The sequence below is a fragment of the Podarcis gaigeae genome (genome assembly GCF_964106915.1).
Source record: "Podarcis gaigeae genome assembly, chromosome: 10".
Classification (NCBI taxonomy): Eukaryota; Metazoa; Chordata; class Lepidosauria; order Squamata; family Lacertidae; genus Podarcis; species Podarcis gaigeae.
This window is the reverse complement of record NC_139686.1, coordinates 19928424-19954339: the sequence shown is the minus strand read 5'-3', so window position 1 is coordinate 19954339 and position 25916 is coordinate 19928424. Positions and strand designations below refer to the sequence as shown.

Below are 25916 nucleotides of genomic sequence, written 5' to 3'. Positions count from 1 at the left end.
GACAAGTGCACCATTTTCAGCTCCAAAAGGGGATGGGGGCAGAATCGGGGAATCCTCTCTCATGTGCATCCCAGTAATGTGTGTGGCGACTGCAACAGTACCTTTGCTTAAGTGGGGACCCCCTTGTATGTTCTTACTCTTGAAATGACTGCTGTTCTGTTCAAAGCCTACATACCAGAGGCTGGATCCCCCCCCCCCAAAAAAAAAGAATTAGCAGAAGAGCCCCTAGTACAGCATCCTGTTCCCCATATGTTCAGCCAGATGTATCTGGGAAACCACCATCTGTTGCTTCCCTCCCTCCCTCCCAAACAGACTTTCAGAGATATGCTGTCTCTGAATCTGGAGATCCCATTTAGCTATATTATTAATAAAAGCACCTACCATTTTTTAAATGACTTGGATAATAACGAATTCAGCCATTCAACAGCTGGTTGCAAACTGAACTTATACTACTCAAAGATGGGACTTTATTCTCTGACGGAACACTCCAAGTACTAAGTAAAACTACCCAATTTGACTTCTTTTTGTTTTTTTACCTAGCATGCCACCTAAAATTAACATCTAGCTTTGTTAATATAAAAGCTACCTACTTTCTCTTGATTCCTTGTTTTCTGTCTACCAAGGAACCTGTGTGTTTCACCTAAGGAGCGAGACAGATCTAGGTAACAGCTTGATTTTATATTTTCAAAAATTGGGAAGGGAAAATGCTAACCTTTATATATTTTCCATCTCAGCTGCCCTAAGTGCAACTTTAAAGCTGCATAGCACATAGTGGGAGTCTTGTTTGAATGTCTGATATATCTTGCCACATTCTTTCTTGAGATTGTGAGAAGATATACATCCTTGTGGCTTTGACAGCAACCAACTCTATCCCACACCCACTCCTCTGATAAAACATTCTGTAGAAGTCAAAGCCTACATGCTATTTTATGGCAGTTTGGTTGTCCTGGTTATTGCCCTGATGTAGATTTTACATTTTTAATGAGATTATTTTTATTCAGAATAACATGAAATAATGGGTATTGAAAATACAGGCATTATGTGTATTAGGCAGTTAATAATAGCATATTGTTAAATAACCGAAGCCAAAAAGATATATGAGTTACAGTGGTACTGAGGCATCTAATCATAAGCCTGCATTTTTATCAAAGCTTATATTTTTGATCAGGGTCTGTATCTTAAAAAGAGCTTAGAGATTTTCAAATGTTTATGCCAGGCAGAAGACCAGCTGCCTAAGAACCTTGGCAATGTTTATTCTCCTGGACAATGTTTATTCTCCCTGATTTATAGCAGAAAACAATTCTCAAAGTCGTAAAAAGGGAATTACAGGCTGAGAGCGAGGTCACTGACCTTGCATGTTACAGAGTACAATTAGGCTGTAAGAGTGGTTAAATTAAGAGTTGGTAAATAGTAAAATAAAACCATGTGCCTCCCATTAAACTTGAGCCATATTTTCCTAAGGTTAAAAGGCCAAGAGCAAATGGCTGGAGAAGGGGAGTGTAAACAGAAGAAGAGGTTTTCTTCCTATTTTATTTTGAGGCTGTAAACTGTTCATTCCTTTTACTTTGAGAAGGTTTATTCTTCTAAAAAGCTACCTATGATAATGTATTAAATATATTGGCTTAAATGTAATTATGCAAAGGATTTAAGAAATGATGGATTCTTATTTCATATGGTTGTAAGAGTTGTAACTATCCTGAAATTAAGTCAGCCATCAGCCCAGCCCCCCTGCCAAGCAGGAAACATCATTAGAGCACACATATGGTTGTCAGGCCTTTGTTTAAAGACCTCCAAAAGAAGGAGATCTTTCAATGATGATGTGAACTTAAGATCCTTGACATCTGTCTAAGATAAAAATTTAAGATTAGCCATCTGTTTTGGAGGGCAATAGGGCAAGGAGGGCAAGAGGTGAGCTGGTAATTAAGGTTCCTTGTTGAGACAATTGTAAGATATATTACTACTTATTTGTCATTTATAGATAGAAGAATATATAGCTTTTTATTTTCCATAAAAGTTAAAAGGAAATGGGTGTATCTTTTGTGATTGGTTCTAGCAAACAGCCAATAGGAATTTCAACCAGGCTGATTGGATAGAGGCAGCCACAGGAGGAGCAAGGGGGCTGGATTAAGGAAATATAAGTGCTGGCCAGAATGGCAGGAGGCCAGGCCAGAGCTTGGTAACCATATACCACTGTGCCTCTCATTTATTTGTCTGACAAATAAATTATTATTTTAATTTCTCTAATGCTGCGTTGAATATTTCATTCCAGCTAAGCGTTAACCACAAGCAGGGTGCTACAGTACCTCGGGTTACATATGCTTCAGGTTACATACACTTCAGGTTACAGACTCTGCAAACCCATAAATAGTACCTTGGGTTAAGAACTTTGCTTCAGGATGAGAACAGAAATTGCGTGGCGGCGACAGTGGGAGGCCCCATTAGCTAAAGTGATCATCAGGTTAAGAACAGTTTCAGGTTAAGAACGGACCTCTGGAACGAATTAAGTACGTAACCAGAGGTACCACTGTATAGTGGGTCTGGGTTCTTCTGGGTGACAGTTAATAAAAGAACCAGATGTAAACCAATCAGCATCGAAAGTATTCTTTTGTTTCACCATGCATCACTCAGCAGTGTCGTGTAAATTTAGCAGTCACTGCCAAGTACCATATGTGTAAAGGCATCTTGGTAGTCAGTATAATCCTGAAACTAACTGGTACTTGCTGCAGAGCCATCCCACATATGTTTATCTGCTTGCTTTGGGAGCTTGGCTGCTGGCCTAGGGAGTTGGTAGTTATTCGTGCAACCTAGTGGATGTGTCCCACTCATTCCCCCATCTGACACATGGGTGAATGGGAGGTTCAGTTTGAAAGTTTATTATTCTAGCCAAAGTCCATGGCAGACTTGTAGCAATAGCATTAACAGAATAATAAAGAACATATGTCCATAATATTAGCCAACAACTATGATAAAAGAGTTACCAGAGACACCTACAAACTCAAATTCAACTTGGATTTCAAGATTAAAGCTCCAAATCACAACAATTTATAGTGATTTTATTGGACTCATTTTTCCTGATTTTTCTCTTGCTCTCCTGGCTTGCTCTCCCAGCTTCAGCAAAAGGAACCCGAAGCCTTTGGAGCGCAGCGCGAGTTCCTGCTGCACTCCAAAGGCTTCAGGTGGCTATCCCTGAAGCATGGAGAGCGAGAGGGGTCGGAGGGAGCGCTCCCTTTGTGCTTTGGAGGCTTCACGTTGCTATCGCTGAAGCCAAGGAGCCTGCATTCGCTCCACACACATTTCTCCTTAATTTTCGGAGGGGAAAAAGTGAGTCCTATAGAGCGAAAAATACGGTAATTCTCCACGCACTGTTGCAGATTTGGTTGTTGATATGCATTCTGTTAAAGGACATTGGGTCACTGATATTGGAAACTGGTCGCTATCCGCTCCTTCCAAGACTTCAAAAGTGTTCACAAAAGTAAATACTGAAAGAGTGACTGCAATGTGGCTGACAGCACTTCCAGCATGTTTGTTAAAATAAGTATATTGACGCGTAGATAGTCTACAGTGTAGGAGATGGATTGAGGATTAAATCTGGAGATTAAAATTTAAACCTCCTGCCCCATGTATGCGGAATCTGTCCCGAGTTGTAACAGCAAGAATCTCTGTATTGTGTTGTAGGTCTTTCTATAATAAAGCTTTACAACTGATCATTTGGAATCCCTGCAACTGGGTCTTACGAGGTCTCAGTAAACCACTCGCCCAAGATCTGCATTTAGGCCTGTGGGACACAACACAAACCACTTGCAGATAGTACATCTGTTTGCAATTTCCAATGTAACCAAAGCTCCATGTGAGCTGCCACAAAGAGGTGGTTTATCAAATTTTTACAACAAAGATAGGATTTTACATTTTTAATCAACATCAGCAACTACTGATACACCCATCCTCTGCAAGTAAAAGACTTTATTGAAAACAGTTTTTTTTCTTTATGTTTCTAAAGAATAAAACTCAGCCACATACTGGTATGCACACATAATTTCCATTGAATAAAGTGGGAATTATAAGGCAAAGTGCTTTCTTTTATTATGCCTGTCCCAGTCTGCACAAATGCCACCTTCAGCTGGTACAAACCATGCTGTGTCATTGAAATATATAGAATGTATGCCTGCTGATAGAATGCATATGGGCAGTATAGTATGTATTGGCACCAGTCAGAATTTGAACTGCCACAAAATGGGGCTTTTAGTGGTTCAAGTGACATGCAATATAGTCCAGTATTTCTGCACTTGAGGTCCATGGAGAGTCAAGGCTGGTAGTGCCAAACCACAGTACTGGTGGACCCATTGTTCTCTTGCTGCGTTGATTTGGTGAGGTCATACTCACTGACTTTGAGAAGCTGCTTCTGAATTTTGTGGCACACAAAATAGGGCCTGCCGGGGTCTCCAATTAACACTTTAGTCCTATGAGTCTGGATGTGGTTTTTCAGCCACTGATGAAGGTTGTCTGCAAGAGCTTCACTGTAAAACATGTCCCCTAAGATAATAAGATCCCAGTTGTCTACCTCTGTACCAATGAGGTTCTCTGTGAGAACATGGAAAGGATTCAGGTTGTTCAGTTCACAGTTCAGCAGCATGGCAGCTCCTGCAACTGAGAAATAAGGAAACAAACAAGAAAAGATCAGTGCCCAAATTTTTGAGTTGGTAACGCCACCTGGAGTGGTCAACTTTCTAGTCTTTTGGATCCTTTATTGGGCAATACTTTCCTTGCCAGAATTGTTTTTAACAAGCTATCTTATAGTCTCTATGGGCAGAGTATTGCTAGGGACACAATTCATGGGCTGATCACATTCAAGTCCCTGGTACCTCCCTTACATTTTGTACTCTGTAGGAATGAAACCACGACAGACGAGGAGCAGGTGTCATGAGAGGCGTCTGCTGGGGCAAGCCCCGGGAACTCTCTTTTATTGATTATTACAAACATTGCCACAGGTGTGCTTGTGGCTGATTGGTTGATACAAACACAAAGCAACTTGTTGCTGATTGGTTAACATAAGTACAAGGCGGGAATTACATATGAACATTAATCACCAATATTAATGTTGGGGCTGGAACAAGACAGGCATGAAACCTCCTAATTAAATTATAACTAAAGATTGATATAGCATGACTAAAACAATTACTAATGATTGATCATAACATGAAAGAATATAATAATCGAGTTCCGTAGATGTGGTCAGCTATGCATTGAGAACAGGTCATCATGAACTTAAGATGAACTAAGCGATGAGGGAATGTCTTGGTGTTTGGAACAGGTTCGTACAGTGTGTGCAGAAGCAGAGAAAAGATTATAAGCGAGACTTCCCAGAATGCCAGAGAAAAGAAGCAATACTTCCCATAGCAAGACTTCCCATAAGGCCACAGTTATGTGCAGAAGAAGAACTTCCCTTCAGTACTCTGTCTGGGAATGATGGGAGTTGTAGTCCAAAACATCTGAGGGGTACCAGATTGGTGAAGGCTGCTCAAGTCGCATCATTTACATAACTGAGTGTATTGACTGACCACCTGACCCAACCCTACACCAAAGTCGGCATGGACCGCTAGACAAAATCCTATATAAACCACAATATTAGCTTATGCAGGGAGGCCTTTCTCCATCAGACCAGAGTTCATGCCACTGAGAACAGCAGCATCTACATTCCTGACTCTGGGTAAGACCCTCATCCATTAGCCAGCTTGGTCACCAATCTAGAGTGGCTTCAGCTTGTATGGACTAGTTGATATAGTTGGTTGGGTGTTAGGATACATGTTTAATGTGTGCGCTCTATTACTTGAGGGAATATGTGAGAAGAAATAGCATCCACTGCTTCTGCAGCATCTGGGTGGCTCGGCACTAACTGCTGGACAGGAATCAAAGGACTAGGAACTGTGTGGGTGGAATTAGAATGCCAGATGTTTCATTAGCTATGGGATAAGAATGTGGTATGTGAAAGAGGAAGGGGTCCCCAACAGAGAGCAGAAATAGTGTTTTGCGCAGTAAACAACTGAAGTATGTGTTCTGTGTAAGATTGCAATATGATATATTGCAATTATGATGCATTTTCATATATTTCATTTTTTTGCATATTATTTATTTTTGTGCTTCTTAGTTGTTTTAAGCACATTGATTTGAGAATTCTCTTTAATTATGTTATTTTAAATGTGGAATAATGATGATTATGATGACGATTAGCGATAGCCATTGTTTGGTTTCAATTGTGGAATTTGTGTTGTATTTCTTATATTGGTTCCTTATATTGGATGCTAAACTGGGTAACAGGCTGGTTATTCATTCTGGCGTTCTCTGGTCCATGGGGTCACGAAGAGTCGGACATGACTAAACGACTAAACAACAACAAGGCAGGTTTAATGGTTAATAGCTCCAAGTCGGGGCTGAAGGTTGGGGGGAAGTTCAAATCTCTTTAGTGATTTGAATGGACCAAAACAGCTGCCTTCATTGTCCTTTGAATATGCTCTGGTTAATATCTTATCTAGCTGTTCATGGTGGAATCTACAACCTGTTGAAGATCATTTTCTACTTCCTGAAGTGTGTTCATATTGAGGGCTATGTGCCCTACAACCACTAGATAACACTATGAGATTTGGCTTCAATTGTGACTCAGCCCCAAACTAATCTGTGACTTTGCTCATATAAAAAGACTACTATGTTTCTCTTTACATTTGCTTTCTGCCTTGCAATAACATTGTGTGTTTTGCTTTTTCCACACTGGTTTTTCTCCCCTCACCAAAGTTGGCAAGCTTAGCATGAGTGAGTCATGTGACTTCTCTAAATCTAGGGCAACATTTTCCAGTGAGTAAAGAAAAGGAAGTGAAGACAAAGTAAATAACTTGCCAGATGTTGTGGTGGTTAGAACCAGACAGTCTGTGGTTGGAACAAATAGTGAAAAACAAGCAGATTTCCTGATCTAGGAGGTACAGAAACACAAAAAAACCTTCACTCTGGTTTCTGTCATGGTGTTCGGTTGCGCCAGAAGCGGTTTAGACATGCTGGTCACATGACCCAGAAAGCTGTCTGTGGACAAACACCGGCTTTCTCAGCCAGAAGCAAGATGAGCGCTGCAACCCACAGTCACCTTTGACTGGACTTAACCATCGGACTCTTGAGGAGTTATAAAAGAACACCAGCTACTTTGGGGAAGTCAGCCAAAATGTCAGTGTAGGGTTCTTTATCCTTCAGACAGACAAGGGGAAACTGCTCATCCTGGATGTCTTTAAGAGAGGGCGAATTAACACCTGTTCTACACCATTTCTCTTCTGCAAAATGGGAATCTCACTTAAACAAAGCTGGAAGATCATCACCGATGTGTTGACTGTTTCACTATCAAGTAGCCCTGCCTCCAAATCAATGGCTATGGGACATGCTCAGTTCTTTCAAAGGCTTCCTTGTCTATCATGTTACCTTGTAACATGCTGGAGCCGCATATGGTCCTCCCTTCTTCCCAATGCACTGAGACTGACTGCACTGCACGTGCAATGGAGCATCTTACCAGGATCAATGTCGTTGGCAACAACGTGCGATGCGCCGCTCATCATAGCTGCTATGGCTGTTGCTCCACAACCACTTCCAAGATCGAGGACTCTCTTCTCTCTGACAACCTCGGGGTTATCAAGAAGGTATCTGAGTATATTTTGAAAAACAAGAAAAGTAAAAAAAACATTCATAGCAAAGTCTATTGCATTAGCCTAGCACTGAATATGAATTAGCTAGTGGTATAAGGAATGCATACGTCGCAAATCAAGCAGAAGATGGATGTAAGGAAAAGGGCATTGAGAAATGCAGAAGGTGCGAGTTAAAAGGAAAACAACTAAGAACACAATAAAAGAGCCATGGAAGACATGAAACATTTATAGAAAGCTAACTGTCTGAACAGATAAGGCAGACTAACTCAAAGACTAACATACAGCTGATGATGTTTTAGGAGTTGTTTACTTCAATGCATAAAAGACTATGTGTTATATGTGTTTGGGGTCTGCCTCTGCGACCAATAGGTGCAGGGCACACCCTTCCTGTTCAGGAATAAAGAGTTTCTTAGCTGATTCTTGTCTGGTTGATTGACCTCCTACTTAAAGGTAAAGGTACCCCTGACCATTAAGTCCAGTTGCGGCCGACTCTATGGTTGCGGCACTCATCTCGCTTTACTGGCCTGAGGGAGCTTGTGTTTGTCCCCAGACAGCTTCTGGTCATGTGGCCAGCATGACTAAGCCACTTCTAGCGAACCAGAGCAGCACACGGAAACGCTGTTTACCTTCCTGCCGGAGCAGTACCTATTTATCTACTTGCACTTTTGGCGTGCTTTCGAACTGCTAGGTTAGCAGGAGCTGGAACCGAGCAACAGGAGCTCACTCCGTCATAGAGATTCGAACCGCCGACCTTCTGATCGGCAAGCCCTAGGCTCTGTGGTTTAGACCACAGCGCCACCCGCGTTAGCGAACCCTATTTCCATAACACTAGTAAACCTAAGTCAGGGTGAACATGTGGCATGTATGCCTTATAGAACTGATAAGTGTTTTATACCTGGCTAGTCCTTGGCCTCCTGGCCAATAGATTGCCCAGTACGGGTCCCCATATGGCCATAAGGCAGCCTTGTCATGCCAAAATCGACAGCGAGGAGTCAGAAGTCTTAACCTTATTTCTGGTGTCAGGTTCCCACTGCTGATGACTTCTGTGTTCTTCTCCAAAAACAGTCTCATCTCTGGATCCAGGAGACTCCCTGAAGTCTTCTGGTGGTAGCACTTCCAAAGTGAACAGCTGCTTCCATCCTTTTGCTTTAGACTTGTACTGAAGATGTCTCTGCTGCATAAGCGTATCAGCCGCCTCCAGCCTATGAAAATCATGTCCTCTACTGCTCTCAGCAAGCTCCTCCCCAGCTTAAGTTCACATCAGGAATGCTTCCTTGGAGCAGAAAGTGTCAAGACAGTGGTAAGAAAAACTCATCAGCTATAGCTTTCAGACTCAATGGGAAGTCATTCCTAAAAAAAACAAAAGAACAGATATTTCCACTGTATATATGCCATTAGTTGAGTGTATCAATTAGTACTAAGGATGACAGAACCCATATATTAGGGCTGTATCCAGCTAAGTTATACTCAAGAGTAGACCCACTGAAATTAATGGACCAAAGTTACTCATGTCCACAGATTTCTATGGTTGCTATTATTATTACTTTCAGTATTTTGCATTAGGAGCCCTCTTTGAATTATTCTAGAAATGTATAACTCTGCCTTATATTAAGACTATTGTCCCTTATTCTGGCTGGTGGCAGCTCATGGGAGATCCTTTTAACAGGAGATGCCAAAGACTGGATCTTGGATATATTATGTATGCAACCCATGTGCTCTACCACTGAGCTTCTTCCTTATTCTGCAATAGTTTGTATGCCCTGTACAATAAATACTTGGCTCGCTCCTTCCCAACTATTATATTTCCATTTCTCCAGTCACATGTCACCCCTTCTCAGTTTTATACCTCTATAAATAACCATAACTTCCACCTATCTTGGGCCCTTTCTGAACTATATGTTTATAGCAGTATCACACCACAGTCATGGCTTCCCCATAGGAAGAGCAGTTTGTTAAGGGTGCTGAGAATTGTTGCGAGAACCGTTTCCCTCACAGAGCTACAACTCCCAGAGTTCCCTGGCAAGAGGTATTGGCTGTTAAGCCATTCTGAGAACTGCAGCTCTGTGGAAAACATGGGTCTCCTAACAACTCTCAACACCCTTAACAAACTACAGTTCCCAGGATCCTTTCTAGTGTAGGGGTCCGAGAGGCCCTCTTGGCACAAGATTGCTTCTCAGTCATACTGTGCTTGCAAGCTACATGGGCTGTTTAGCTAACCGCTGCTCTTAGAGGAAACTACACTGTTAACCTGACAGACTTTGGGGGTGGAAACTTCCTGTTGTTGTCCTCTGAAAAAGAGAGTTCAGAAGCGAGGGGGTAGAAACAGAGACCACATACGGTAACCTGCCTAAAGAGCAACTGATTCCACAGGACTCATGGGAGACCAATCACAAGGTCTTCCTTTGGATGTGTTTATTTTATTACATGTACATCCTGCCCCTTTTCCTCCATGGAGCCACAGAAAACATACTCACAAACAACCCCCCCCCCAATTCAGGCAATGCCCAGCTCCAGTTGCTTCAGCAAAAGAGTGGCTTCATATGTCTTTTTACGACCATATCCTAGAACCAGAGCTTTAAGGGCTCCCAACTGCAGCTCTCCCTGTTGTTGGACAGGCAGAAATTCAACAGCTGCACCTTCCTTTAACATACTCCATTAACTTTGTTCCTTGTTAATATTCTACAGGAGTCTTTGTCTTTTTGGTAGGAACAAACTAAGGTTAAACACATTTACTACTGAGTAAACTCCACTGAACATAGTGAGGCTTACTTCTGAGCAAACATGCATAGCATCATCTCATAATTTGGCAATATCTCTGGAAACTGTGTTAGGAGAAGTCTAATTACATTCAATTTTGAATGAACTGCATTTTTGTCGTGTCGTATCAAGCTTTCAGAAGGTTTTTTTAGTGAAAATGCGGTCTTTACATTACAATCAACTCTAGAATGTCAAACGTGAACACCAGAGGGATATCATATATGCTACATTATCAAGAAGCTTTCGTTTGTTTTGTTAACTCTTAGCTTAAGAAAATGGCTTGTGTTTATATATAGATGCTTTACAACCTGATAGCAGAGAAACCTAGGGCTGTAGCCAACCTTAAGCTACTCAGAGCAGACCCACTGAAATTCATGTACAGTACATGAAAACTTAGGTTCACTCATTTGTAGGGGTCTAACGCAAGATAAAACCAACCCGTTAATTCCACTGGGAAGCAGGTCATCGCTCCCAATGATTATTTTCCTCTCAGACAATCCCAGTAGGAAATAAGGTATCCACGACTAAGCACTGAGAGAGAAACGAGGGACCGCTTGAGAGTGGCCTTTGTTTGCAAAATCTCTCGCGTTCATCAACAATTTGCACTCACAGAAACAAAGCGGCCCCCCGCTTTTGCTAAAGCCTTTCCCTGCTGTACCCGCAGTTACGCTACCCTGCGCCTTGGCCAGAGGAATCGAAGAAGAAAACGTGATAATAACAATCCTCATTTCCGGATTCCATTTGAACACCCTCACCCGCGGGCTGGAGCACAACGGGCATCCCGGAACCGCTCCGTCACCGAAACCTCTATGGTGCCTCGTCCTATTCCTTTACCCGCATGGGATGCCCCTCGCCTTCGATTAACAACCGGAAGTGTTATTGCTTTGTTTAGCTGCTGCACCGGGAACGTGGAACATTCTGGACTACAACTCCCATCAAGCCTCATCTGTGGTCGTGGTGGTAGGGGCTGATGGGAGTTAGAGTCCAATAACGCCTTAAGAGAGCCGCCGCTTCAATTTCCCTGTGTTAACAGCTTCTGAGAACGCTTTCAGATTGTGTCTGTCGTTCCTCCTGCGTTTGTGAGCCAAGCCTTTTCTGCTAGTAATTTTTTTTGTTTTACTTTTTAAACTATCCTTGCCCTGTATATTTAACTACAGCCTGGCATACAGAAGCTCAACAGGTGAAGCTTCTCTTGGCATGGAGATAATCTTTGCCTATTCCATCTCAGCGTCCCATTCTGCAGTTAAAGGCAGAGAAGTGGAGCCAGTGTTTAAAAAACTGATAACCCCAGTCTTTCCTTCTCTCGTCTTCTCTTCTGTAATAGTTCACCAATGCAAATACAATGCAAATGTTACAAAGGATTATTTGTGCTACACCAGTATGGTGTAATCCAGAGTGGGGGAACTTTTTCAGTTCAAAGGTTGCATTCTCTCCTGGACCATTTTATGGGGGACACATGCTAATGCTGACAAAAACGGACAGAGCGACAAATGGAAATGATATATTTGTAGAGTGGGCTGGCTAGTTTGTACACACATACATACCTTTCTGTCACCACCCAGGCAACCCAGAGGCATATCAGAGCCCAAGGACACTTCTAGGTAGACAAAAACACCGAAGAAGATTGTGAAACAAGATTTGTGAGGGGTGCAGCCTGGGCAGAGTCCCAAGGGCCAGAGATAAAGGCTTGGAGGGCCACATTTAGCCCTCCCACAGCTGTAATTAGTGGGTAAACAAGCTGTAACTAGAACCAGGACAACATGGGTTCAAATCCCCACCTTGGGCCAGTCACTATTCCTCAGTCAAACCTACCTTGCAGGGTAATTGTGCATAGAAAGATAGGGAGGGGAAAGAACCTTATGCTCCTTGGGGAAAGGGTGGAATAAAAATGAAATAATAAAGTCAAATGCAGCACAATTTGACAATCACTAAGCTTGGTAGGGTCAAAAATTGTTTTTTGCATATGCTTTTGGTTTGTGTATTGTGTATACACAGCTCTTAAGTTTAAAAAGGGGTCCCATAGCAGTTTACATAAAGACAGGACACACAAGGAAAAAGGAATGGAAGGGAGGAGGGGAAATAAGCTCAAATGCAAATTCTTAAATGGACTGCTATATACAATGCTCTTTCTTTTCTTCAGGGGGTACTCAATGGTACGCAGTACTGGCATCTCTTTTGTATGTGTAGCTAAAAAGTGTGACACACACTGTAACAACTTCATAGTGAGTACCGGTACCTATTTTTTTCTCTCTCTTTTTTTTATTAAGCTTTTTCAAAAAATAGAAAAGAAAAAGAAAACAAGCAGAAGAATAACATAGAACAAAAGTACAAGCCTACTAATGAAGGGAGATGGGAAGGGTTACTCACAATATTCTCTGTACCTTGTACCTAAGAAGGGTTGCCCTCAATATTATCTGCAGTAAATTTCTGTGCTAATCCTGCTTCTACAATTGTGGTCAGACAGTTAGCACACAGCCACAGTGTCTGTTTGCTAAATCTGTCTGGCAGGTCAAGAGTCCATTTCCTGCCTTGCCAGCTAGCAAGAAACTGCAGCTGTTTGCAAATCTAACCAGGCCTGCTAAGGAGGCCGTTTCCTGCCTTGCGCTTCCTGCCTTAGTAATGCAAAGATAAGAAAGACACGTACAAGCAAAAGGGGAGGGGGAGTGCTTAGCCAGCAGAAAGACATGTATGAGGGAGATGGAATGTTTAGCAAGCAATATAGATGTGCCATATAAGGGAATAAGTTGAACAGTTGCCAGCTGATTGGGGAAGTTTGGGGAAGGTATGGGAGGGGGGAGAATGTTCAGAAAGTATAAGAAAGTTTGCTGAAGTGTATTGCGGGGCAGCCAGTTTTTCAGAAGCTATTCTGCTGGTTGTCTCTGTGCACAGATTACAATAAACTCTTTTCTCCAAAGAAGAATCTTTCCTGGTGCTTTTTGCTCTCTCTTCGGTACTGGGGACGTGGGCGAACGATTCCCTGGCAAGGACAAGGTTCAGGCTACACTAACATAAACAACAACAAACAAAACCAACAAACACAAAGCAAAAACACAGACATTCATAACTTAACAGTGTTTGACTTCCCTCCAGCACGGTTTGAGCTTCATTCCCACATTATCTTCCTGCGGCGTCTTTTTGTCACCTCGCCGGTACCTATTTTTCTATTTTAAAAAAAGGACTGGATATATAATTCTGTCTGTGCAGACTCCGGCTGTCTAGAAGAGTAACAACTCCTCACCAGTGCAATGAGTGGAAAGGTTCAAGTCTTTATTGCTATAGTGAGGCATCTGATCAAGGTCTGTATTTTAAAATGAGCTTAAATATATATTTGCAAATGTTTGTATGTTTCATGCCAGGCAGAAACCAGCTGGCTAAGTACTTTGGCAGTTGTTTTGAGGCATCTGATCAAAGCCTGTATTCTTGATCAAGGCTTATATTTTTGATCAAGGTTGTATCTTAAAAATTAGCTTAAATCCACAAATGTTTCTTTCGAGGCAGGAAACCAGCAGGCAGCTGGCAAAGCTCTTGGGCAGAGGCCCCTCTGGTTTATTGCAGTCATAAAAAGGCTGGGAACAAAAGGTCACACTGACCATACAAATTACAGAATGCTGCAAAAGCACTCAAGTCTCTAATGGAAACAGCATCTGGCTGGCAAGAGGGAGAGTAAAGAGCCGTTTTTTAAGCTGTTCCTTGTTCTTTTTAAACTTGAGATCCTTTTACTCTGCAAAGATTTCTTTTCCTTTTAAAAGGTTATTTATGTTATGTATAATATGATATTCTGTTGTCTAAATGCAGTAAGCAAAGGATTTAGAAAGTAAGAAATGTTAGATTCTTATTTCATAGAATCATATAGTTGGAAGAGACCACAGGGGCCATCGAGCCCAGCCCCCTGCCAGGCAGGAAACACCATCAGAGCACTCCTGACATATGGTTGTCAGGCCTTTGCTTAAAGACCTCCAAAAAAATGAGATCTTTCATTTATGATGATGCTGTGTGTGAAAAGGTGAACAAAAGATCTGTTCAGATAAAAATAAAATTAGCCACCATCTGTTTTAGCCATCTGCTCTATTTTAGAATTAAGGGGGCAAAGGTGATCTGGTAGTTAAGGTGCCTTGTCGAGGTTAATGGCTACTTGTCTGCCATATATGGATAGAAGGAAATATAGCTCTTTGTCTCCCATAAAAGGTAATAGGAAATGGGTGTATCTTTTATGATTGGTTCTAGCAAACAGCAAATAGGAATTTCAACCAGGCTGATTGGACAGAGGCAGCCAAAGGAGGAGCAAGGGGGCTGGGTTAAGGAAATATAAGTGCTGGCCATAATGGCAGGAGGGCAGGCCAGAGGTTGGTAACCATATACCACTGTGCCTCTCATTTATTTGTCTGCCAAATAAATTATTATTTTAATTTCTCTATTGCTGCGTTGAATATTTCATTCCAGCTAAGCGTTAACCACAAGCAGGGTGCTACAGTTTATCTTCCTGCTCTCCTGAACAAGGGCCCCCCTGATTTATAGCAGTAGCCTGTAAAAGGGAATTACAGGCTGGGAGCAAATGTTACACTGACCTTACATATTACAGAATACAATTAAGCTGGAAAAACACTAATTAAGAGTTGGTAAATGGTAAGATTTATTGTTTAACAGAAAATAATACATGTGCCTCCCATCAGACTCTAGCCATATTTTCCTAAGGTTTAAGGTATACTGAGAGATTTAAAGGGCAATAAATTTTGGGAAGAGCTAATGGGAAAAGCAGCTGGCCATCAGGGCTGGAGGGGGCAGAGCTTTGGTAACCATAGACCACTGTGCCTATCATTTATTTGTCTGACAAATAAATTATTATTTTAATTTCTCTATTGCTGCGTTGAATATTTCATTCCAGCTAAGCGTTAACCACCAGCAGGGTGCTACAATAGCAATAGTGGCTCAGTATTCATTTCTCTCCAAAAAGACTGAGCACACTCAAAACAGAGCATGCCCATTTCCTCCCACCGCTCCCTAACATACATAGTCAATTTTATACTATATAGCCAAAGACTTTTACAATTCTTATAAAAATTCTAAGGTTTCAAATATAAAATAAATGTTCATAAATGTACAAGGCCAACACATACAGAAGTATATAAACCACATCTTAAATAGTACAGGAGAACAATCCTAAAGCCATTTTGACTCTCCCAAATTGACCTCAAATATTTCACTGCAAGGAGGAAGGAAATGGGAAAAGCTTTCCAATTGTCTTTTGACTGTAGGGGCTTATACCTCTGTTTGCAAATACAGTCTGGCAAGTATCTGTTAAGCTGAGCACACTATCAATATGCATAAAAGATTCAGGAACTAAGTATTTACCATCTTGAAGGAATGGTCAGGCTTCCCAGAAAATGCAATCAAGTAAGGCTTTATCAGGTATCCTGGCAGACAGGAGAGAAGCAACACTCTCAAATTTCTGCTGGAGACCACCTCCTTCTGTGATATATGTATAATGTTTTGGGGGGTGCTTTTGTGGTAGTGGGTGTCAGGTAAAGGTAATAGACCCAGCATGACCCCCTATATACTTGTAATATTAAAGCGCAAGCAGCTTTCATCTCCCACATGTAATGCTAAAGATACGAAGATCCGGTTGACAATATTATCTACAAATATACCACAGACAGTCTTGTTGGCAAGGCTCCTGCAAGCATGAGGTCAAAAGTGTAAAAGTGAGAAAGTGCATGCATAGCATTTTAAAGCAGACACACATATCCTGCTAAGGAGTTTCCAATTGCCAATGAGCCATTGTCCCCGTCTACAATACTGTATTAGCAAAGAGCAGTATTAAGGCTATGGGATGCGGAGGCGCAGTAAATAAGCTGAAGTAAACAAGTTAAATGAGATGTCAGCAGAACTGAAGGGTCGCAGCCACAGCCACGCACGTATAAGTTTTGAACAGTATCAGGGTGCTTGCTTCGCTTCCAAATAAAGCAATGAGGGATTTGTGATTGGTTTTATATTGTAGTTCATGTAAAGGTTGGGGGGGTGTTGCCCCTCCAGCAGATACCATACACACACACCCCAACTACCAAAATCAGGGATCGGCGAACAAGCTGCCCACTCGGTGAGTCCCTGTGCGCTGCACTAGACTGGTGCAGCACGGAGCGGGGACTTGCTTCCGTGGCGCTGAAAATTGCATCTGCGCCCTCGGAGCGATCTCTGCGGGAGTGAGCTGGCCCAGGCGAGGTAAACCTTGCCGACCCCTGACCAAAATCAACACAATCACTTTGGCAAATGTCGCCACAAAACACTTTCTGGCAATGGGTGTCAGACAGGCAGTCATCCCATGGACAATGGCAAACCATCCAGGAATGGATTAGGTTATTGGTTGGGACAAAGAGGTGTGATTAACTTGGCCTGGGAAACCAGGAACTTGTAAATATTTATTTTGTCTTACTTGATGGGTGTGAGGTGGAGGTCAAGGGAAGGATGGGGACAAACCCAATGCTCAGTTTGTGATGCATTTGTGATGTATGCATGATGTAAATTTAGGTGTGTTGTAGGTATCTTTGTAAAACTTATACAAGTGGGAGCAATCCTTTGTTCTGTGCTTCTCCCATGTGGTGGGTGGAAGTCCTCTTGTAACAGTCCTTTAAAATAAAGACCAGGCCTACAGACTGCTGTTTTGCTCCTATATTTCTGGCTGGTGTCTTTGTTTGGTAATCCAAGTGAGACCAAGGATTTTCCTATGTTTTCCATTGTTTCTGAAACTTATAAAAGACTCCTAAGGGCGACACCCCAGGGTCCAGACTGAGAGCGATCTCAGCTGGAACACTTTGCTATGCAGCAAAATAAAGGAACTTTGGATTCTCTCCTCTCTGCTCCTGTATGTCTGATTAGTGGGACCCAGGAAGGCAGGTGTGTTACCTGCAACAGTCTTGGGCTACAGGGTGGGCAATTTCAAAAGTCTACTGTATATAGGGGCTTGAACAGCATTGTTTGGGGTTCTCCCTTGAAGGGAAGTTTTCCCTCTTTCTATGCATAACTGTGGCATTCTGGGAAATCTTGCTATAAGAAGTACTGCTTCTTTTCTCTGGCATTCTGGGAAGTCTCGCTTATAATCCCCTCTCTTTGCTTATAATCTTTTATCTCCTTGCTGCAAACTGTGCGAACCTGTTCCAGGCACCAAGACATTCCAAATACCAAAGATGTTCCCTCATGTGCTCAGTTAATCTGAAGTTCATGCTTACCTGTTCTCAATTATATTCTTTCATGTTATGATCAATCATTAGCAATTGCTTTAGTCATGCTATAATCAATCTTTAGTTATACCGTATTTTTCGCACCATAGGGCGCACCGGACCTTAGGGCGCACCTAGTTTTGGGAGGCAGAAAATAAGAACAAATTATTCTGAACCCCAGAAGCCAGAACAGCAAGAGGGATCTGGCTTCTGGGATACCGTGTGGCTGTTCTGGCTTCTGGGGTAACCGCGTCAAGCCTCCTCAGGGCAGCGGGATGAAGGCTCCCCCTGCCCACAGAGGCTGCACAGGGCTAAAGCAGAAGCCAGGACAGACGCGTCGCTGAAGGGGCTCTGCGCCTTCTCTCTCTCTGCGCAGCGCCCCTCCTTCACAAGAGAGGTGCTGCGCAGAGAGGGAGAAGAGGCAGCGCCCTTCAGCAAAGCTGGAGAAGGAACAAGGAGACCCTTCTGTTCCTCCTCCGGCTTCGCAGCGACGCGGCTGTGCTGGAAGCCGGAGGAGGAACAGAAGGATCTCCTTGTTCCTCCTCCGGCTTCGCTGGACAGGCGCGTTGCTCAAGGGGCGCGTTGCTCAAGGGGCGCAGCGCCCTTCAGCAAAGCTGGAGAAGGAACAAGGAGACCCTTCTGTTCCTCCTCCAGCTTCCAGCAGTTCCTCCCTTCTGTTCCTCCTCCGGCTTCGCTGGACAGGCGCGTTGCTCAAGGGGCGCTGCGCCTTCTCTCTCTCTGCGCAGCGCCTCTCGAGGTGCTGCGCAGAGAGGGAGAAGGCGCAGCGCCCTTCAGCAAAGCTGGAGAAGGAACAGAAGACCCTTCTGTTCCTCCTCTGGCTTCGCTGGACAGGCGCGTTGCTGCGAAGCGGGAGGAGGAACAGGAGACCCTGCTGTTCCTCCTCCGGCTTCCAGGACAGGCGCGTTGCTGCGAAGCGGGAGGAGGAACAGGAGACCCTTCTGTTCCTCCTCCGGCTTCCAGGACAGGCGCGTCGCGGCGAAGCCAAGGAGCCTGCATTCGCTCCATAGGATGCACACACATTTCCCCTTCATTTTTTGAGGGGAAAAAGTGCGTCCTATAGAGCGAAAAATATGGTAATTTGATTAGGAGCTTTCATACCTGTCTAGCTCCAGCTCGTTTCTCAGCCTTTGATGTATTTTCACTCCCTCCTGCGTGTGGGGACCTTGTTGCAACAGTTTATTTCCTTTAATAAAGATCAGGCTTCCTAGCTGCATTGCTTCTAGTAAATTCATTGGTGAATTTACAGATTAGGTGGTACAAAACAAAAACTTGGTCTGTAGTGCACCAGCCCTTCTTAAATCCTGCTTGTTCTTCAGGGATGATGGCTTGTTTGCCGTCCCAGTCCAGAATTTTATTTAATAGATATTGTGAGTATAATTTGGAAGCCACATCTAGGAGACTTATGAGTCTATAGTTACTGGGATCCAATAGGTCTCATTTTGGGGGGGATTGGTACAACTATGCTGGTGTGCCACTCTGAGGGGATGTCGCCAGTCATATTTACGTGAGTAAATAGTTTGGCCAAAATTGGGGCCCACCAATTTACATTTGAGGAGAATATCTCTGGAGGGACCATATCTTCCACCCAGTGCTTTACCAGGACGCAGCGACACAATAAGTTCTCCAATCTCTGTAGTGGAGACAGGTGACCAGCCAGGGAGGATCAGAGTTTTCTGGTGTATAGGTGAATAAGTTCATTTCACTGCCATAGGTAAAAGTACCCCTGACCATTAGGTCCAGTCGTGGCCAACTCTGGGGTTGTGGCGCTCATCTCGCTTTACTGGCCAAAGGAGCCGGCGTACAGCTTCCGGGTCATGTGGCCAGCATGACTAAGCCGCTTCTGGCGAACCAGAGCAGCACACGGAAACACTGTTTACCTTCCCGCCGAAGCGGTACCTATTTATCTACTTGCACTTTGACGTGCCATAAATGTCACTAAAGTGGGTCGCCCATGTTTCAGGTGTTATGGGGGTAGAGGCCCGGTAGGTTTCCCTGATAGGCCTCCTTGACTTAGACTCCAAAACTTAACTCCATTCCCCTTGATGAGAGCAAGGCTGAGAGATTTCCAGCTATTTTCATATTATGTCATTTCCCCCTCCCTTATCAGAGTATTGTACTCTCATCGTCTCCATTGTAAGCAAGTACAAAAGTGTGCAGACTTAGCTTTTCCTCTCACTTTTCCTCCGTGCCAGAAAAAGGCTCACTGGCTGCATTTCTGTGTGCCAGGCTCCTATTAAATGCTCAGGCACGGGGCAGATTAAAAGAAGTTGGCAACCCTAGTGGAAACAGTGGCAAACATTGTCAAGTGTATCAACTCTTCTTACCTTAAAGCTACCTTAACTTGTATTCCATGAGGTGTCAATGCGCCCAACTGGTAAGGAAGGAAATGCCGGCCTACTTTGTTGTAATGACATCTCCGTTACCAAGGCAACAAGAGGCCTATGTTCTGGAACCTTGTACTGTGATATATGTTCAGGGGCAACCTTAAAATAAATAAATAGATCTCCGCCATCCTTGTGTGGTGCATGAGGGAACAGCAGAGCCCTGTCAGAGTAAACCTTTCAGATCTAATGCCACTCACACAGTAGGGACATTATGCCTATATTTCCCTAAATTTATTAGGTTATGAGGCCATCTAGTGATCACAGATTTTAGTACAATAGATATGTGCTGCAATTAGTATTTACAGAACAAAGATTTGACATCATAGCGCCCCCTACCCTTGCAAAGCCTTCATGTGTTATCATTTACCATTAAGAATCCTTTATTATATTTATTCGGCATTCCCTTTCTGTTACATCAGCTGCCTTGGAGGAGGCCTGTTTTCAGATAACAGGGTAGGGGAAATCAGGCCCAGGAGGCAAATGTGACCCCCAGAACTCTCCGTACTCGCGTGGTCTGTGGTGGTGCAAGAGTTTGGGCCAGAGTCCTGCACAGCAGAACGAGCAGGAGAACCTGCAAACTAAGTAGAGCTGACTTACTACGATGTAAGGTAAGTGAACAAATACATATTGCCATCAAAAGGAGGGAGCGACCATTAAGTCCTGAGTCTAAAAGTTACCTAACTGCATGGCTGAAAGATTTACATTATTAAAAGCTGGACCATTTCATACTGAGGTCCTTCTTCACATGAGACCCAGCGGGCCTTTTTTGCAGTGGCTCCCCATTTGTGGAATGCTCTCCCCAGGGAGGTTTGCCTGGTTCCTTCATTATATATTTTTAGGTGCCAGGCGAAAACATTCCTCTTCAACAAGGCTTTTGGCTGATTCATATCATATTTTAAATGTATCTGTGGGAAGGGGTGTGTGGTATTGTTTTGCTGTTTCGGTTTAATTATTTACTTGTGTTTTATCTTGTATTTTATTTTGTGAGCTGCCCTGGGGCCTCTTGATGAAGGGTGGTATATAAATTTAATTAATTATTTATAATAACAATGGATTTCATTCGCCTTCCTATCTCAGCCTGTGCGTAATGAGTTACTGTGGCTTTGCATTAGCAGAAAGTTTTGCAAGGCAGAGCTCCAGATTGTTGTTGATTTCTCCCTCCATGCCTCCCACCCTAAAAAGCTGCTCCTGAGAGTGATGATTAACACCTAGCTTGATTATTTGGGGTGTCATGGGAGGGGCAGCACCTCAGGTGGGGGCAGTTTGTTCACCTTTGGTCCCCGCCCTGCACTCAGCTCTCACCTGGGGCTCCTAGAAGCTGTCTGCATGCAATGGCAGCCACACCCAAGAATGGCTTCAACTGGCTGGCTAAAGCGGGTGAAGGTAACCTTAGTAGGGACTTCCCCTGCATGCAAAGACAGGCTTCAGCAATGGAGTGGACCAATAGTGGGTCCAATGGTCAAGAAGGCGGTTTTCTGCATGTGCTGTAGAGGGAAATGAGGGGCAGATGGGGCTTGTCAACAGATGGATGCCAACAATTTGGATTGCCTGTATTTACATGACAATTGCAGGATTTACTTGAGTCAGGAGGCTTTGCATTTCCATAGCCTTCCAGCCCTTTACAGAGGTGGGAAGAGTTGGTCTTTGTTGAGAAAAGATGTTCGCAAGATGGAACGCCTCGCAAGATGGAAAACCCGCTAGACGAAAGGGTTTTCCCTTTTGGAGGCGCTTCGCAAAACGAATTTTTTATGGGCTTGCTTCGCAAGACGAAAATGTCTTGTGAGTTCCTTCGGGTTTTTTTCCCTTTCCCCCCCCTTTTCCTAAGCCGCTAAGCCGCTTATCAGCTGATCCGCTGATAAGCCGCTTAACAGCTGATCGCTAAAAGCCGCTAAACCGCTAATAGCACTAATCCTCTAAGCTGTCAATGGGCTTGCTTCGCAAGACGGAAAAACCGCTATACGAAGAGCCTCACGGAACGAATTAATTTCGTCTTGCAAGGCACCACTGTTGTTGGAAGATGTAGGACACATAAAGCACTTCTTCAAGCAGTGCATAGTCAGTCAAACTGTGGAACTCTCCCAGGAGGCAGTGGGGCCCCCTGACTTGGATGGCTTTAAAAGATGATTAGATTCACAGTTGGAGGCAGCAATGTTCTGAATACCAGTTGCTAGAATGGGAGGGGAGAGTGCTGTTGTGCTTATGTCCTGCTCCCTGGTTTCCCTCCCATAGGCATCTGTCGGCCATTGTGAGAACAGGGTGCTGGACTAGGTGGGCCAGTGGCCTCATCCAGCAGACTATTCTTATGTTGTTAGTTGCGAGGGGTGGAACTTTTCTGTGCTTCTGGAAAACAGGCTGCACATTCTATGCAGACTTGCACAACGCGATAGTGATGTTGTTCAACGTGAAATAAGAGCTTTGCCTTGCCCATGAGCCTGCTGCTAAGCTTCTATCTGTATCTGTCTCAAAAAGGCTAAAATAATGAAAAGCAAAACAACTTTGGGCAAAACTTTAAAAAGCTCAACAACTTTTGAGTCCGGATTTTCACTTTTTGAAATATGTGGACCTTATCGTAAGGAATTGTTATAGGGCAAGGGTGGAGGACTTGTGTCCAGCCATATGTTGCTGAACTGTAGCACCCTGCTTGTGGTTAACGCTTAGCTGGAATGAAATATTCAACGCAGCAATAGAGAAATTAAAATAATAATTTATTTGTCAGACAAATAAATGAGAGGCTCAGTGGTATATGGTTACCAAGCTCTGGCCTGGCCTCTTGCCATCCTGGCCAGCACTTATATTCCCTTAATCCAGCCCCCTTTGCTCCTCCTGTGGCTGCCTCTGTCCAATCAGCCTGGTTGAAATTCCTATTGGCTGTTTGGTAGAACCAATCACAAAAGATACACCCACAAAAGATACACCCACTTCCTTGCCCTTATAAGGGAGACAAAGAGCTATATATGTGACAAATAAGTAATAATATATCTTACATGGAATCTTAATTACCAGCTCACCTCTTGCCCTCCTTGCCCTATTGCCTTCTAAAACAAATGTTTAATCTTACATTTTTATGTTCAACAGATGTCAAGGATCTTGAGTTTCACATCAATATTGAAAGATTTCCTTCATTTGAAAGTTTCTAAACAAATGCCTGACAACCATATATCAAGAGTGCTTGGATGGCGTCTTCTGTCTGGCAGGGGGGCTAGGCTGGTGGCTGACTTAATTTCAGGATAAATACAACTCTTACAACCATATGAAATAAGAATCTAGCATTCCTTAAATCCTTTGCATAATTACATTTAAGCCAATATATTTAAGCTAATATATTTCATTCACTTATCATAGGTAGCCTTTTAAAAGAATAAAGCCTTTGTAAAGTAAAAAGGAACTCAGTAAAAAACAGCTTTAAAAGATTTCTTTAAAATGCTCTCTTTTCTTCTAGCCAAGCCAGTTGCCTTTTTCACTGCTCTTGGCCTTTCAACCTTAGAAAGAAGATCTGGCTCATTTTACTGGGAGGCACATTGGTATTATTTTACTATTTACCCTTGCCTTTAATTGTGTTTTCTCAGTCTGCAAGGGCAGCATATGTAATTCTCCCTTTTTATGACTTTGAGAATTGTTTTTCTGCTATAAATCAGTGGGGCCCCCTTGTCTTAGGAGAAAAACCTCTTGCCAAGGTTCTTTCTGCCTGGCATGAAACATTTGAAAATCCTTTTTTAAGCTCATTTTTAAATACAAGCCTTGATTGCAATATATAGAAGCTCTGATAAAAATGCAGGCTTATGATTAGGTGCCTCAGAACTACAACTACAGTGGTACCTCGGGTTATGTACTTAATTCGTTCCGGAAGTCTGTTCTTAACCTGAAACTGTTCTTAACCTGAAGCACCACTTTAGCTAATGGGGCCTCCTGCTGCTGCCACGCCACTGCTGCATGATTTCTGTTCTCATCCTGAAGCAAAGTTCTTAACCTGAAGCACTATTTTTGGGTTAGTGGAGACTGTAACCTGAAGCATATGTAAGCTGAAGCGTATGTAACCCGAGGTACCACTGTACAACTCTTTCCTGGTCTTACGTCCTGCTGGCTGACTCTGATGGGAGTCCAGCAGCATTTGAACGACCTCGGACTCATCCTTGTTCCCTAGGGTAATAGCAGGTGCTGCTGCTGCAGCTCTAAACCGCTCATTGTTCCGATTACAAACTGGTGTCTATATTTCAGTTTGAACTTTGGTAACGGCTATTTAAATTTCCATTTTTTCCAGCCTCACAGTGTCAAAGGTGGCTGGTTTATGCATCTAGCTGCGCATCGTTTAAAGCTCTACAACTATGGTCATGTTTACACCACACATTAAAAGTGCATGGGTCACTCCTTCACAAGAATCTTGGGAACTGTAGTTTGTTAAGTGTGCTGGACATCTGTGTAAGGGGAAACTGCAGTTCCCAGGATTCTTTGGGGGAAACCATGTGTTAAATGTATGGTATGGATGTGACCAATCACAACTGCTTTCATAATGTATTTTGTACTGATTTTGTGTTGTGGCTAAAACGAATTCAAATTGGCTACATTTAGCAGTTTTCAACAGAGGCTTCTAGAGAAGCTTGCACTAGTCCTATCATTAGCATGCCTTCTACATTTCAACAAATTAAGCATTGTGGCTGCAGGTAAAAGTTTTTCTCCTTAAGTGTTGGGTGTCTCTCCTTGGTGTATAGGGTCAAATATAAAGTGAATTGCTTGGGTACAACTTTAATCTTAAAGATTAAGGGGTGGGGCAGTCTTGACTTGTCAGATATATTTGTTCCTGGCTGACACCAAGGGACAGGGTCCTCATTACTGGAAAACTAACAAATAAGTAAGTTTAGAATTGCTTTCAGAATTTATCAGTGAGTAAGGCTTGGTGAACATAGAAAGATTTACTCCCAGTTGTATGGCATTACAATTAAAAATGGGTTTTAAAAAACTATTTCTAGGGTGCATGAGATAGGGCTTGATTGACAAATGGTCTGATCCTTTATGGCAAAACCAAAAAGACTTTAATATATGTGTCAGCTGTTGACCCAATTTAGGCTGGCAGCTTCTGAAAGGTAAAGGCTTCAGAGGAGATTAAGGAAAAATGCTATTATTAATGCAGGAAGCTAGAACTGAAAATTCAAAGGGGGAAATAAGTCACTGCAATAAAAAAGGCAATTAATTGGGTTAAAAAATGTCTCTATAGCTGAACCTTCTTATTCCATCTGTCCAAGAACTGGCCATGAATCAAAGATGAGTGTTTGAATGGAGCTGATAATTACTGCAGACAAAAGGTTAATCCAGGAGTGGATGTTAATTTATAATACAAAAGATGATGCTGCCAAAATAGAGTTGAGCAGTAAGTAGCTATGCTATTATTTTCTAGTTCCAGAGGTGCAATCCCAAAACTGGGCTGCAATCCTAAACAGATGTGATGGGAAGCAAACCGCTTTGGATATAGTGTAATTTACTCCAAAGTAAACATGCATTTTTGTGTGTGTTAGTTAAATGAGCACATTCCCTTTCCTGTTTGCAAAATTATCTATACCCCATTATTACTATTATTATTTCCAAAAGAAAAATATATACAGTATATTGCAATTATGGCAAGAATAACACCGATTTTAAAATACATCAATCTCCAGCCAAGCCCCTGCTCTCTTCCTTCAGCATGGTCATAGCACCATGAAAGAATACATCCTTTGCATAGGAAAGATGGTGGGAAACATCTCTGTAGAAACTTTGGCAGCAACCTCCAGCTGGAGCAAACAATACTGAGCTAAATGGACAATAGGATGTCCTGGTATAAGGCAGCTTCATATTCATCAGCAACATTAAAACCAAAGGAGACAGCATAAAACGGTGCA

The 25916-nt window shown here is 42.9% G+C and overlaps 1 protein-coding gene across 5 annotated transcripts; it reads right to left on the bottom strand.

Annotated features, from left to right (window-relative positions):
- Positions 1–3893: 3893 nt before the first annotated feature.
- ETFBKMT (electron transfer flavoprotein subunit beta lysine methyltransferase) lies at positions 3894–20105 on the bottom strand. 5 transcript variants are annotated; one of them, XM_083700941.1, is made up of 4 exons: positions 19987–20105; positions 8680–9023; positions 7541–7671; positions 3894–4644 (listed from the first exon to the last, which is right to left on the bottom strand). In XM_083700941.1, the coding sequence occupies exons 2-4, from the start codon at positions 8886–8888 to the stop codon at positions 4301–4303; spliced, it is 684 nt and encodes a 227-aa protein (XP_083557067.1). In that variant the 5' UTR covers positions 8889–9023; positions 19987–20105; the 3' UTR covers positions 3894–4300. The 5 variants fall into 5 exon arrangements, with proteins under 5 accessions (XP_083557067.1, XP_083557063.1, XP_083557066.1 ...); XM_083700937.1 differs by having other exon boundaries at positions 8569–9023; positions 19987–20104; XM_083700940.1 differs by lacking the exon at positions 19987–20105 and adding an exon at positions 15780–15804 and having other exon boundaries at positions 8569–9023.
- Positions 20106–25916: the final 5811 nt, after the last annotated feature.

What these genes read in the sequence shown, in the direction of transcription:
- ETFBKMT (XM_083700937.1), bottom strand. Translation starts at nt 8,888, where the DNA reads ATGATTTTCATAGGCTGGAGGCGGCTGATACGCTTATGCAGCAGAGAC. An exon ending in GGAGGCCAAGGACTAGCCAG is followed by an intron (nt 7,672 to 8,568) that starts GTATAAAACACT and finishes AAATATACTCAG; the next exon opens with ATACCTTCTTGATAACCCCG. An exon ending in TGCCAACGACATTGATCCTG is followed by an intron (nt 4,645 to 7,540) that starts GTAAGATGCTCC and finishes CTTATTTCTCAG; the next exon opens with TTGCAGGAGCTGCCATGCTG.